The sequence below is a fragment of the Microtus ochrogaster genome, chromosome 2 (assembly GCF_000317375.1).
Source record: "Microtus ochrogaster isolate Prairie Vole_2 chromosome 2, MicOch1.0, whole genome shotgun sequence".
In the NCBI taxonomy this organism is placed as follows: Eukaryota; Metazoa; Chordata; class Mammalia; order Rodentia; family Cricetidae; genus Microtus; species Microtus ochrogaster.
Genome location: NC_022010.1, coordinates 3,231,302 through 3,246,655, shown reverse-complemented (window position 1 = coordinate 3,246,655; position 15,354 = coordinate 3,231,302). Strand labels below are relative to the sequence as shown.

At 51.0% G+C, this 15,354-nt stretch overlaps 1 protein-coding gene across 5 annotated transcripts in view; it reads right to left on the bottom strand.

The window, feature by feature from the left end:
- Wscd2 (WSC domain containing 2) overlaps window positions 1–15,354 on the bottom strand; it is a 92,810-nt gene that overhangs the window by 37,782 nt on the left and 39,674 nt on the right. For 4 of the 5 annotated variants that reach the window (XM_005344242.2, XM_026783865.1, XM_026783866.1 and 1 more), the window contains exons 2-3: window positions 9,579–10,492; window positions 413–527 (exon numbers count right to left, since the gene is read on the bottom strand). In XM_005344242.2, the coding sequence (XP_005344299.1) occupies window positions 413–527; window positions 9,579–9,978 (515 nt within the window). In that variant the 5' untranslated portion in view covers window positions 9,979–10,492. Of the gene's footprint in view, window positions 1–412; window positions 528–9,578; window positions 10,493–14,918; window positions 14,984–15,354 lie in introns of those variants that run through there. The other variant, XM_026783864.1, reaches the window with a different exon arrangement.

The following is a 15,354-nucleotide window of genomic DNA, read 5'->3' as shown; positions in this document are numbered from 1 at the left end:
CAGTTCACACAGCTGACCGTGCACACCTGACATCCTCCTCCCAAGTACAGTTCACACAGTTGGCTGTGCACACCACACCTCACACATCTCCTCCCCAGCACAGTTCACACAGCTGCAGTCATACTCCCACAGACCACATTCACATGAATCTTTGTGTACGCACAAGTATGTGAACACATATGCACACACATGCACAAACATGTATATATACATTTTAGATGTGTGTAGACACATGCTTATGTGGACACACATGCATGCACATTAATCATGATTGCAATCTTTTGTTTCTACAGCCCTTGTCCACCCTCTGCCAGTCTTTCCACAAGGACACCATGGAGGGAACCCTGGGTAGAAAGAGTTGGAATGGACATGTCTGGGAACATGGTAGAGGCGGTGGGGTGGAGGTCACTACCGTTCAACACAGTTGTCCTGGCAACGGAAGACTGTCATCTTTTTGTAGTCAAAAAACGATACTCCGCGCAGGGCCCGACTCTGGGTGTTGTCCAGGTAGCAGCCCATGTACTTGGCTATGGGGAAAGAGGAAGAAAGGGGATGAAGCTGGGGGTCTGCAGGAGGCCCTTCCCTGTGTGGCTTTGCCAAGTGTATATGTAATGCCTGATTCTGTCCTCAGGGTACAAACAGGAGATGGGAAATGCCAGACCCTGGCCAATGAGGGCAGAGGGCCCCAGTGGCTGAGGCTGCAGGCCCTGATGACCAGGGTACAGGAAGGACTCCCTTTTCTGGGCCACAGCCAAGTCCAGCAGTCTCCTGGTGACATTGGCCACCGGGGCCACATCCCTATCCTAGAAGGAGCTTGACTCACCCAGGATAAGGCCTGTTTTAGCAGCTGTGGAAGGTCTGGAAGGCACGCTCCTTTCTGTGGGCAGCCTCAAGGGTCTCGCTGCACTTGGACGGTTTGAGGTTCAGCCCACATTTCACTCTGTAATTCCCCAGTTCTGATCTACGGAGCTTAGGTGAGGTGACCTTCCCGAAGCCTTGCTTTCCTTGATTTGGGGCTGAAACTACAACCAGCTGGAGTGGAATGACTCCCAAACGTTCCTACTGTCCTGTCCTGTATGTACTAGGCGCAATGTTCTGCGGAGCAGGGTGAGAAACTGGCCGCTCACTGGGCAGGGCACACTTTACAGTTTATATCCATGGTGGAGCTGGGTAGATGCTTCCACCTGCGAATCACTTCAAATGATTCCTAAGAACCATCCAGTCATTAACTGTGAACACATGGCTTTTCTTTATGTCAACCAGGAACTCACACACAAAGATGGCACTTTACAGTTTGTGCAAACTCTCGCCTCACTTTTCTTAACACCTGGACTCAAGCTACAGTAAGCGCTTTTCATGCACAACCGACTGAGTCCTCACCAAGACTGTGAGAATAGCATCTCTGTTCTGCAGTCCAGAGAGGACGTCATCTGCTCAGGGTAACACAGCATGTATAAACAAAGCCAGAGTTGGACACGCACAGCCTGGCTCCAGATCCTGCTTCTGGATGGTTGGGATGTGCCTGCACACTGGGAGACCTAGTATTTCACCCTTACAGAGGCCTGGAGAGGAGAGATTGAATGCTGGACCAAGATTCACATGCGGGTCTCTGAGACCCACACTGGCTCTTCCTGCCCTTTCCCTTGGGAAAAAAAAGATCCAGCTGGGTCCCAGGGAGTGACCAGGAGAACCTCAATGTCATTTGACACTTCTCTTCCTAGGGGATTGCCCAGGTTAAACAAGCAGCGATCCCTGTACTTGTACTGAGGGGCAGGGCTTGCGGAAGACAGTCCTTCATCATATGTGGCTGCTGTCAGTCTCCGTCCTGGCAACTTGGACTTCCTTCACAAGAACAATCTGACTTCAAAGGGCATATTGCTGCCCCAGCGTGTCCCCTCCCTGCATCCTGTGAGCCCATCACTCGTGACAACTCTGGAAGGTCCCACTGGCCTTTGTTCTTTTTGAACATAATAAATGCCTCCCGTCTCAGACAGAATCTCAGCCGACAGGGCGCTACGGGCACAGGACAGGGTCAGCCACATGCTTCATTTGGGCCTTTGCTTGTTTATTTCTGTTTCAGGTAAAACCCAGGCCTGACACATAGTCGGTCAGCACTCTACCACGGAAACGCGATCTCAGCCTTCCTAACATTTGAAACTCTAAATTTACAAGCTTCTTAAGAACTCATTTTTTAAAAGTGTGTGTGTGTGTGTGTGTGTGTGTGCACTGATGCCTGCAAAGTCAGAAGGGGGCTTGAATCCCCTGGAGTTACAGGAGGTTGTGAGTCACCTGATGCAGGCGCTGGGAACACTACTCATGTCCTATACATTGGCAGTGTACGCTCTTAACTGCAGAGCTACCTCTCCAATCCCACTGGGATCCATTTTATAGACAGAGAGTCAATCATTAGGACACTAACATCCTCTTGCCTCTGCCTCCCAACTGGTTCCCTAACCCAGTTAGGGCTGGTAGCACTGCCCATCTACCGGCCTGCTGGAGTCAAGTCAGGGCATGAGGCCCCTGCCCTGAATTCTTACGGATTAAAGCTGGCAGTCCCCTGCCTTCCCTGGCTCATGATGCTGGCATTCTGTAAGACCAAAGATGACAACAGCTGGTATCAAGTTCAGTCTGTGCAGGGGAGCAGTAAATGGGGGTGTGTGTAGAACAATGGGGAGGTAGGAGAGAGAATAAGGAGGAAGAGGGAGGAGAGAATTAAGAAGTGTTGCAGCCTAGGTATCAGAGCCCTTCTGCAGCCCAGCAGCGTGGGAGGCAGGAGGACACTCCCCAGAACCTGATGCTGAAGCTCACTGACTTGCTGAAAGACCACAAGAAAGGTCTCAGACTAAACCCCAGTTCAGATTCATCTCCTCCAAAGCTGCCATTTCTGGCATGCTACCCTGAGGCAGGACCCTGGAGGTTTCTCCATCCTGTTCACACACCAGGGTGAGGGACTAGACAGTCCTGGTAGGATCATGTGTTCTTCTCCCCCAAATTGGGACTTTTAGTTTGAAATGGAATGCTCAATATGGCAACTTTCTCAGTTGGTATGGTGTGGTGTGGGGGATGGAACCCAGGGCTTTGGGAACTCAGGGGTCTAGCTGGACTACTGGATGCTGCATGACTCTACCCTGGCCTCCCCAGGCTAGCATTAAACTGAGATGTCCTCTACTTATTGAAGGGACACTTGAGGGCCTGTTTCATCATCTGTCAACAGAACGGAGAAACAAGGTCCTCTGTGCTTTAAACACAGGCCTGTCACACTGCCCAGTGAAGTCAGTGTCAGGATACACAAGCTGAGTTACTTTTCCTACCTCCCCTGACCAGGAGTCCCCTCCCTGGCAGCCTATCTGGTCCCGATCCCTGGACTATCACAGTGCTGCCAAGGTTGAGCTCAGTCTTGTGAATGACAACCCCGGAACCTCCCTCAGCCTTTCCCAGGACCTGTGCTCCATCTCGCAGTGGTGGCAGAACCTCTCAGAGTCAGGGGAGTTCAGGTACGTAAAACAGGAACACAATGTCACAGGCCACATGAAGGGGGATTAATGGCTGAGCTCACACAAACCACAGCATCTCCAGCACCCCAAAGACTGCTGAAATACTAAGGGGCCGGGCTGGCACCATGTCCAGCCTGGAATCCCGCATGCGGCCTCTCACTGTACTGAATCCCCTCTCCACACATTTTCTTCTGCTCTCATTAATTCATGAAATTTCCCCCTCTCTGATGGAGGCCTCTGCTAAGAGGGTGGTCGAGCACGAGCAGGTTTGCACGCTTTCTTCTGTACTGTTGGGAACAGACTTCTGAGATTCCCGCTGTCAGCCAGATCTGGGAGTGCGGTGCCTATCCACAGAACTGGGCTCTAGCAAGTGAGATCAGACATTCTACCTGGGGTGCCTTGAGGTGACCTGTGTCTTACACACAGCCCCTGCCCAAGAGCGACACCAGAGTCTTAAGCCCAACACCTCAGAATATTGTCTTGTGACAGATGGCCACACTGCCCCAGATCAGGTGATGAGGTCAACTGGAGGAGGGAGGCTCCAAACCAACAGAGCTATGATCATGTGACCAAATGAGATGGAAAGAGGACACTGGAGAGAGCGTGTGGCCCCTACAAATGGAATAAATGAATGAGTGGAGATAAGTGTGCATATATTTACATGAACAATATGTATTGTTTGATTGTATGTTCACAGGTATACGTGCGTGTGTATGTGTATTTGTGTGTAGGGTGAGCATTCATGCATGTGTGTATTGTGCATCATGTGCACACGTGTATGGAGTGAACACTTCCATACACATGTACACATCGTGTGTGTATATTTGTGTGTTGGGTGAACATTCATGCATGTGTGTATGCATGCACATGTGTGGGGTGAATAGTTCCATACGCATGTGCACACTGTAGCTGGAATCAGGTGCTGCTCCTCAGGTGTCTTTTGCCTTGCTTTTGAGACAGGGTTCCTCACTGGCCAGGAACTCACCTAGTAGTCCAGTCAGTGAGCCCCAGGGACCTACCTGTCTCTCCTCCCCAGTGCTCAGATTGAGTACTACAGGCCCAGCTTTTCTTACATGAACTCTGATCCTCTGGTTCTCTGTGTGAAATGGGACTCAATAATTTCTACATGCAGTGATACGCAATCCCAAGCACTTGGGCAGACTGTCGGCTGCAGTTATTGCTTCTGCATCTTCCACCAGTGGAGATGAGGAGTGGGCTCCCCTGCTATTCCTGAACAGTGTCACACAACCCTTCCCATGTCCCTCCTTCACGCTCCCTGCTATCTCAGGGAAAGTTTGAAATCTAGCTGGGTCTCGCTCCCTGGCTCTCCCTGAGCAGCTGTGTGACCCACGCAGCTCACATGACTTCTGTGCATTTCCCTCCCTCAAGGGCAGACCCCGGGGTGTTGGAGATATTATTGTAAGGTGTGTGACGTATGTTTATGCTGCATTTGTTTAACTCTGTGAAGCTGGATTCTTTGCCTGCCTACAACACCTGATGATCCTACTTAAAGAGCTGAATGGCCAGTAGCAAGGCAGGAGAGGACAGATGGAGCTGGCAGGCAGAGAGACTATGAGAGAACAAGGGGAGGAGGACATCAGGAGCCAGCCACACAGCCAGCCTCAGAGTAAGAAGGAAAGTAAGAGATACAGAAGTAAGAGAAGGAAAAAGCCCAGAGGGAAAAGGTAGTGGGGATAATTTAAGTTAAGAAAAGCTAGCAAGAAACAAGCCAAGCTAAGGTAGACCATTCATAACTAAGAATAAGCCTCTTGTATAATTTATTTGAGAACTGGGTGCTGGGCCCCTCAAAAAGCCAAAAGAATAAAAGAGAAAGCACAACACTGGGGCAACTTACGGATCCACATCTGTGGGTTTCGGTTTACACACTTACTCAGCCTGTTTTGCTCTTGTGCTCCTTCCTCCCTAGCTGGAGGGAGTCATGAAACTACTCCATGACCGTTGTGGGGTTGGAAGCCATACGTGATGAGTGCACACTGCCCTGGGCAGTGCCTGGCTCTCAGCATCCTCCATTTGACTCACGGCCATATGAGGTTGGATGCTTTGTCACCCGTGACCTGCTCAAGGCTGTGCAGCACAGTTTGTAGCATAGGGATCTGAACCCTGGTCTGGGAGCTCAATGCTCAGGCTTTCACAAGGCTGGCATGGGCGACAGACTCACGAACTGACCAGTACCGACTACACCCGGGGTTCTGATGTCATCTCCACCCAGCCGCAGTTCTTCCCCTCCCCCTCTTGGCCCCATGGGCTCAGAAGCTCAGGTCCTGCATGCCCACATACAGCAGGGATGCTCAGGAGGGAGCCATGCTTCAGTACCAGATCAGAGAAGACTTCGATCTCGGTGGTGCTGGACCCCTAATCAGTCCGTCAACAGATGGGCTGCATCTGTACTGTTCTAAAGACACTGCCTGCCGAGAGTCGGGAGTTTGGGGTTACTTTTCTGTACCCTTTCCCTTCTTCCTTTGCATTTCATAAATACGTATAAGCTCAATGTGCTGGGCTGTGCCCAGGACTCAGAAGGCTCACATGCCTTGGAAGTCAATCACCCTTGTTTCAAACTTCAGTTATCCTGCAAACAGCCGGTGTAACCAGTGGAAGCCATTGATCTCTGAACTCAGTCTTACCATGTGTAAAATGGACTAAAAGGGCTTCTAAGTCATGAAGTGGTGCTAGTTAAATAAAGCAACGGATCAATTCAACATGGTCCAATCCACAGGGCAGCTACTAAGTGACATATTATCACAAACCACAGGGTGTGGCAGGGACGTGCATAGACCATCCCATTCTTGTGAAGGCCCACAGTTCCATCCTAAGGGTCAGAGTTCAGGCCCATTCTTGTGAAGGCCCACAGTTCCATCCTAAGGGTCAGAGTTCAGGCCCATTCTTGTGAAGGCCCACAGTTCCATCCTAAGGGTCAGAGTTCAGGCCCATTCTTGTGAAGGCCCACAGTTCCATCCTAAGGGTCAGAGTTCATTCTTGCTCCTCAAGGACGAACAAAAAAATGTTGACCAAAGGTGTGGTTACTGGACGCCTTACTCTTCAAAGGCCAGTCAACAGGACGTTTTGAATTAGGGCGTGGTTACCAGGTGTTCTGAGACGTAAGGAGGTAATTATGCTTGCTTGCCCTTTGTATCATGGAGTCTTGTGTCCTCCCCATTTTGTTTGCGTTATGTAAAGGCTGTGAATAAAAACTCAGAGATTTTGGCTTTTTGCTTTTGGCCACAGTATCCACTGGACGCCCTCCCGACTCTATCTGTTGACTCTTATGTATTTCTTCCCTCAATCCACACTACCTTCCTATGGAACATACAGACCCGGACACATTCTAAGCCAGGAGCAGGAAACAGTGCTGAGCATGGCTCGGCAGCTCAAAATGGCATTGTATGTTGACAGCCATAATGGCCATCTATTAGTATCTCAGTATGCCACAGTGGTGGGGTCCAGCATCCCGTGTGACCCAACACATGTATGAAATGCGGTGTTTGCACTGAACTCCCTCACGAGTTCTACAGCTCTCTCTAAAAGACTTTAGGCCCTAACGCAGTGCGAAAACTGAAAATTCAAGGGGGGGATCCTGTGTATGTTCCTTGCAGATGCATTTTCCTCCGGTCATTTTTGTTTGTGGTTGGCTGAAACCCAAGGTATGAAGCGTCAGCCATGGGGAGCTGACTGTATTCATTCTCACAGCCCACAGGGACATCCACGCCCAGATCCACTGTCACAGCTGCTCTTGCATGGTACGGAGAAGAAAACGCATCTGGTTAGACTCGGAAGGGACAGTGTTCTGGAGGTGGACAAGCTGAAACCAGGAGGTCCCCTGGCAGAGGGAGAACCACACATTCATTGACCCATCCAGTCACTCACTGGGCCCGCCGGGAGCCACAAGCGTCCACCTGGCGCTGTCCCAGGTGCTGACGGGTTGAGCTGGCCAAGCACCGGAGTGCAAAGACCCAGTTGTACAAGGAAGGTGCCTTTGGATGGTGATGCACTGGCAGCAGAGTAAAGCTAAGGACTATGATTGTGACCAGACAAGGAACAGAACTGGTTAGGACACTCTGGGAGTGGCTAAGGGGGGGGGGGGCTGAGTGGTGACTACAAGGAAAGGAACTAAGCATTATACAGGGAGAAAGGGCAGAGACCCTGGGGCAAAGACAGCAAGGAGAATGAGTGTGCAGGAGGGAATCTGAGAGCTTAAGGAGCAGGCAGGAGAGGACTAGGAGCTTTCATAAGATCGGGAGGTGTTTGGAGTGGTCAGAGATGGAGCTTGAGTGGAGAATATGGAAAACGGAGTGATTTCTCTAAAAGACCAATCTCTCATGCCTTGCCATGCTAAGACATGGCCGCCCCTCGAGTAGATCCTGGAGGTACTTCCTGAACACTGATTGCTATCTGCCAGTTCTGTCCCAGTTGGGTTGCCTGACCCACTTCATACTGGTTCTCAGGACTTCTTAGAAGTGAGCCACTGTGTCCATGTGTCAGGTGTGGAAACTGAGGCACGGAAGGTCAAGCCATTGCTTAGTCCACACAGATGGCTAAGGTGGGGTTGAAATCCTAGGCCAAGGCCCCCAGGCCACTCTGTGAGCTCTGGGCTTTCTCACGGTGTCAGGAGGTAGAGTCTCCAGGAGAGCTCCAGAGCCAGGTTCAGGGTGGGACTGGGTCCCTTGGTGAACCCTGTGCCTTTTGGGGTGGAGAGGGGCTTCCTACAGTGGCACACAGGGGCTTGTGGTACCAATCCTCTCATCCCATTCTCACTGGGTTCCCTGTACATTCTCCCATATTAATCTCATGAGTTGTGGCTATGACTGGTTTCCCTAGCTTGCTGGTCATGTGACATCTGCCAGTGGAGTGTGGGACACCTGTAGTAGCTGCCGAAGGAGTGGGGGTACCTTCAGAGAAAGCCAAGAGTCTGGGCAGATGGTTTAAAATCCGGATTATACTGGAACTGGCTGTGCAGTCCTGAGCCAGCATCTTTACCTTTCAAACCTTGGTTTCCACATCCAGTTCTTGTTTGTTTTTAGTTAAGTGCTTGTGTGGTGATGGCTTTGTGCCAGAGGCATGAGATCCTCCTGGAGCTGGAGGCACAGGTAGGTGTGAACCACCCAACATGGGTGCTGGGAATGAAACCCAGGTCCTCTGCAAGAGCAGCATGGGATTGTGCCTAGCTGCTGAGCCATCTCTGCAGTCCCGTCTGTTGTGAGGCTGGGTCTCTAGCCTAGTCTGGCCACCAATTCCCTGAGTAGCTAAGAATGACCTTGATCCTCCTTCAGCCTCCCTAGTTCTGGGATTATAGATGTGCCCTGGAGGTCTCATGCTACAAAAGTGTTCTATTAACTGAGCTATACTCCCAGACTTCCACATCTGCTCAACCGGCACAAGTTCATCTGTACCCTGTTCAATCCTGTGAAATGTACCGGTGATCAGAATCCTTTTGGCTGTAAAAGGCAGAGAAAATACAAGGTAATGGAATTTCCCCGGGGCAGTGTTAGTGCCCGGAGCTCCACTGCCCTGACAGAGCTCAGCAGATGGAGAACTCTTTGGCATGGCCATTGCTTTGCTTTGCTAAGTAGCTGCCTTCAATCTTGGGCTCCTGGTGTCCTTTTTTTCCCCCTTTGAGAAAGAGTCTCAGTACATAGCCCAGGCTGGCCTCCTCCTCCTCCCATCTCAGCCTCCCCAGCGCAGGGATGAAGATATTCGCCACCCTGCCCAGTTGTCTCACTGTCTTTAAGACAGGCAGAGTAGCTGGTTAGTACCCCGGAGATGCTTCTGCACGAGTGCTCACCACAGATCCCAGCACACTCAGTGCTCTGGAAACACAGATGCTGGAGTTTATGTGTTTAACAAGCAGGGATAAAGGGAACAGGGGTTCCAAACTGAGGCAAGCAGGGGTTCGAATGGAACTTGCGGACGAGGAGCTCATTACGGACGAGGAGCTCATTACGGACGACAGAGCGGATTTCCTGCCTACTGTACCTGGAGCACCTTAAGCAGTAGCCGGTTTTGCTATTTCTGCTATTGTGATCTGTATCCTGTACTTTTTCTCTTTCATCAGTCCCCCCGGGCTCTTACCTTTCTCCTCTTCTTTTTCCTTCTCCTTCTCCCGGACAGCCCTCCCCTTGAGGGCTCGGCTCCAGGCTCCTCCGTAGTCGCTCAGCTTGGCTTTCTCGCCGGTCTCCTTGCCTTTGAATGAGGGTCCGTACCTGCGTGCGATGCTGGAGGCCTCTCCCGTGTCCCGGAAGCCTCGGCCCAGGTGCAAGTCACCCAGGAAGGGTAGCTCGGCTCCTTCTGCCGGGCTCCCCGCTGCAGGGCTGGCCTGATCCTGGGGCACAGCAGGCTGGCCCACGAAGCCCGCGTGCAGGAAGACGAGGCTCCCAGCGGTCAGGTAGAGAGCCAGTAGGGTAAAGAAGCGCACGGGTTTCCTGCGGAAATACCGGAAACAACGCTGGAACTTGAACCAGAGCTTGGCCATAGCCGGATCATTCCGGACTGGCTCAGGGCTGGTTGGGCTGATGGCTGGGAAGGGGCGAGGAGGGCGTGGCTTCCCAGGACACGATAGTTTGCAACTCCAAGGGCGTGGTACTCTGAGCTCTCTCCTGCGTTGGAGGCGCGCTGTAACCAGAAAGCAGGCTGGGCTAAGGCCAGAGGAGAGGAGGGCAGAGGTTCTGAGTCCCAAGCTCAAGGTGAACTGCTTGGGGTCAAGAAAGGGGACCTACATGACGCGGTCTCCTTTCCCCACATCTTGTTCCTCACCCCAGAGTATGGCTAAAGAACTCTGGTGAGGAGGAAGGGAGAGGAGTCCAGTACTGCAGGTCACTCTGGCCCCTTCTCAGCCCCTCTGGGCTGTTGAGCCTGATTAGTTCACTATGGGCGTTGACAGTGGCTTCTCCTCCAGCTTCGATGGGCGACCAAGCTGTGTGCCACCTTCTGGGCACTCGTGCTGGAAGGCCTCCATCTGGTCAAGCTTCAGGGTTCTGGGCTACCACCTGCAAAACAGCAGTGACACGGGCATGAGGGTCCCACACCAAAACCCAGAATGCAAAGAGGTTCTGAGCAACATCCAAAGAGTATGAAGAGCCCCAGAGAGGGCTGGAAGCCAACGGCGGAAAGAAGCACTCTGTGAGGGGTTGCATGGGCTCCGGGGTTCCAGAGCCCTCCCTGCCTTCGTTTTCTGACACAGGGGAATTGGAATGCTTTAGTTTTAATGGCAATTGAAGCTTGGGGGAAATCTTGACCTCAGACAACCACAAGTTCTTATACATTATTTGTCCCAGGAGGACCTTGGTCCCAGGAGGCTCAAGTATCTTGGATACAAAGGTAGGGTTTTATAGGCTCTGCCCACACCCTCCTATATGTTTCAAATCATGTCACATGCCCTAGCACACCTAAGAACTTCAGTGCTCTAGAGTTGTTTCAGAGTTCTTAAAATAATGGCAAAGGAGAGCTTTTCTATACATTCAGTATGGACACTGTGTGTGTGCGTGAGTGTGTGTGTGTGAGCGTGTGTGTGTTGATTGTGTAGCATTGTGTGTGGAGAGGTTGATACTGGCCAGTTTCTCCAGCCACTCCCCCACCCACTGTGTTTTGAGACAGGGTTTTGTCAATACGGAAAGCTGGTTTGGCAACGCCACTTGACCAGTGACCATGCTGAGGATCTGAACTCAGGTCCCTACATTTATGTGGCCAATTCTTTACCAATGGAGCAGTCTCCCCAGGCCTAGGAATATTCCCCACTTGTTCTCTACCCATGGTTTGTTGAATCTGTTTGTAGAATCTGCCAACAGGGCAGCCCCAGCTGCTGGCTCCTCCCTTTCTAAACAAGCTTCGAATATATTTGTCAAACAAACATGGATTTGTGGGTTCCTTTGAGTCTAAAGAAAACCTCAGAGACTTTCTGAGCCCAAATTCATTTATATCACTGCCCTTCCCCGGGAAGATTTGGGGAGACCAACTGTGTCCCAGCTACAGGGGAGATGTGAGGTAAACACACCTCCTGAGGGTGTGCGCTCTGATGCAGGAACCAAATCCACAGGCCATCATCTGCCTGAGGCAGAAATGGGAAGAGAAGGAAGCAGGCTTAGGAAGCAACACGTCCCTGTGATTGGTATTTGCTGAGGGCCTCCAGGTGGCCAGCTCAGTGCGGAGCCTCCTCTGTAGACAGGCTCATCTGTTCTCTTCTGTCTTACAGGTGACAGCTTCAGGGATGAGTGGGGTAGCACTGAAATTTGAAACCACAACTTTTTTGCTTGTTTGTTTTAGACAGGGTTTCGTGTGGTTAGCCCTGAACTCCCCATTCTTCCTGCTTCTACTTCCCAAGTGCTGGGATTACAGGTAGTGCCATCTTGCTTGACCAAACCACAGCTCTTGGCCTTTTGGATTAGGTCTCTTCTCACGTACTCTAGACACTACCTGGCAATTTAGAGGTAGCCACAAAGCAAGAGCCCACCTCTTTCCAGCTACTGCAGCAACTTCGAGGAGGAGGAGGTTAAAAATTTGAATTCCCCTGGGAACCGATGAAAAGTTCTGACTTTCTAACTAGCATCTCTGTTGTCACAGGTGGCCCTGGAGTATTTGGACTGTACATCAGATGGAAAAACAGGATGTAGCTAACTATTGGGCAATGCTGTTTCATATTACCACCAGCAGGGGGCGACAGGACGCTCTCAGCCAGCGCAAGGGGTATCCAACCATTGGTCACCAGCAGAAGCGTGACTCTGGGATAGGCCCTTGAGCCACACAGCAGCATGGAAGCTCTGCCGCCCCACTCATTCAGAAACTCAGTGCTTACTGAACTGACCACCTCCTAGGCACACAAAACACAAAAATCCATGCACTTGTGGCATCAAACATTCATCCGTCTGTCCATCCATCACCCTCAATCATCTACCCACCCGTTAATTTATCCACCCATCCATCCATGTCTGCACTCATCTGTCAGTCTGTCATCTTCCCTCAGCCCACCCACCCTTCATCTCTGCACCCATCCTTCCCACTCAGCCAGGCACTTCCTGTCCTTGCATTCACAGAAAACAGGGCCAGGGAGATGGCTCAGGCGGGAAAGGCAGTTGCCACCAAACCTGAAGTTCAGTCTCCAGGACTCCGCATCATGGAAAGAGAGAACTGATTTCTAGAAGTTGTCCACTGACCCCCACATGCATGCTTCGGCAAGATCCTACGCAAATAAATGTAATTTAAAATATGTTCATCCTAACTGTCTGTGCTAGGAACACAAGAAAAAATAATTTACTCTCTGTTTTCAGAGAATTTTTAGTCAACCAAGAGAGAAAGCAAGCAATTCCACAGTTGCTATGTTAACTAGACAATGATAGCCCAAGGTATGTATCTCATGATACATAACAACAACGTGGTATTAACAGTGTTTACAAAGCCCTTATATGTGCCACTCCACAGTACACTCACACACATGCACACTCACACAGTACACTTACACACATGCACACTCACACAATACACTTACACACACGCACACTCACACAGTACACTTACACAATGCACACTCACACAGTATACTCACATACAAGCATACTCACAGTACAATTGCACACATGCACACTCACATAGTACACTTACATGCATACATACACTCACAGACATGCACTCACACACAATACAATTACACACATGCACACGCACACTCACAAGTACACTTACACACATGCACACTCACACAGTACACTCACATACATGCATACTCACACAGTACAATTACACACACTCACACACAGTAGCACACACATATACACAGTACAATTACACACATGCACACTCACACACATGCACACTTACACAGTACAATTACACACATGTACACTTACACAGTACAATTACACACATGCACACTCACACACATGCACACTTACACACATGTACACTCACACACAGTACACTTACATGCATACACACACTCACACACATGCACTCACACACAATACAATTACCACATGCACACTCACACACAGTACACTTACACACACGCATATGCACACACACTCTGATTTAATTCTCCCAACAATTCCATGAAGCTCTGTGTTGTCTTACAGACCTGAGAACTGAGTATCAGAGAGGGTAATTAACTTGTCTGAGACCACACAGTTGGTAAACGGAAGGTGGGCTGTGAGGGCCCTAGGACTTCAGGACCTCTTGATCTTCCTGCCTTTGCCTCTCAAGTGCTGGGATTGGAGGTATGCATCACACACCTGGCTTAACTCAGGGCTGCCTGCATGCTAGGCAGGCACTCTTCCGACCCTGCTGCGTCCTGAGCTCACTCCACACTTTAGGAAGCTCACCTTGAAGCCAGTGTGAAGACACTGCCTGTTGGAGCCTATGCACTTCATACTCACGTGCCACGAGAGGAAGTTAGGAGTCACTCAGTGCTTCCAGAAATCCCCTCATTCAGCTGTGTAGATCACAGCCTTTTAGATCCACGTGTGGGCCCTGGACACGGCCCACCTGGATTCTAGTTGACTGGACAGAGACAGCTGTTCCCACAGCCTTGGGTTACTCAACTCTCTGCTCCCTGCTTTCGCTGTTAGAGGATTAAAGAAACTGTTCGAACACTCAAGGCTGCGCCACTGCCTCCTCCAGGCTCCTGTGAGTGCCTGGGAAGCTATTTCCCACCTCAGTGAGGGACAGGCTGCTGGTCCCTGCAGCCATTCCCTCGCTGAGGATGTTTCTGCAGCCCCTAGGTTGTTTCCTCTGTGCTTTTTACACTGCCACAATCTTTCCCTGAAGTGGTTGCCAAGTGGGCGTTTGGCAACACTGAACTCATTACAGCGGGCAGGAGACAAAGAGAAAGGCACGGTGGGGCAGGGGACAGAAGGAAGAGGGACAGAGAGCAAGGGCTATGACACCCACCTTCAGCAGGAACAGGAAAATGTGAACTTCAAGCTCACACCCTCCTGCCAGGATTAGGAGGGAGAGCACCCGGGAGTCAGCCCCACACACTATGCCTTAGCCTGGCCCCTGGTGTCCAGTAGGCCCCCAGGAAACCGTGGCGGAGGGGTGAGGAAAGTAGAGACTGGCATCAAACCAAGGACTGATGTGCTCAGGTAATAGCTCTGTGTGTGTGCATGTGTGTGTATGTGTGTGCGCGCGCGCATGTGTGTATAAATTTGGGTCTCTGAGGGGCAGTATATTGTATTATTTGTCACTGGGTGAGTCTGGGTAGAGAAGCCTGAGTCACAGTATCCTGTCCTCAGAGGAACCTAAACACTTCTGCCTCCTGGAGCTGCCAGCCCTCCCCCACTCAGCGGCTCTCTCTAAGACTTTGTCTCTCATTCCCTCTTCCTCCCTCGCACAGACAGAAACCGCACTCCAAGGCAGACAGAAGAATTAGAATGCCGTCATTTGCTGAACACGCACTGTTCTAGGTGCAGGGCTGGAATGACTTACAGGGGCCTCACACATTCTCTCCTCACAGCCTTTGAGGCGCCCAAGCCCACGGTGTGCGTCCACGGCCCTGCATTGGCTTACACAAGCCCTCTCCTCCTTCTCAATTCGCACCATGGACTCTGTCGCCCTTGGCACTTACAGTGTCTAAACCTCCCTGGTGAGTCAATCACAGAGAAACGGTGCATGGGACTGGGGCTGGCACCCACTTAGGGCAGGCTCTCATGCTACCCTTGACCCCCACCCTTCTCTTCATTGCAGGAGACCTCTGGGGTCTCAGCATCCTCATCTTTCAGGGACAGGAAGCCTTTGAGTAACTAAATGTAGATTATTTTTTAACAATAGAAGCAACAAAGGGGTTGAGTGGCCAAGGAAGCGATGGGTGCTGGCTGGGGTAGGATGCCCTGCAGAAAGGGAAACCAAGGGGCTGCCTACCCTG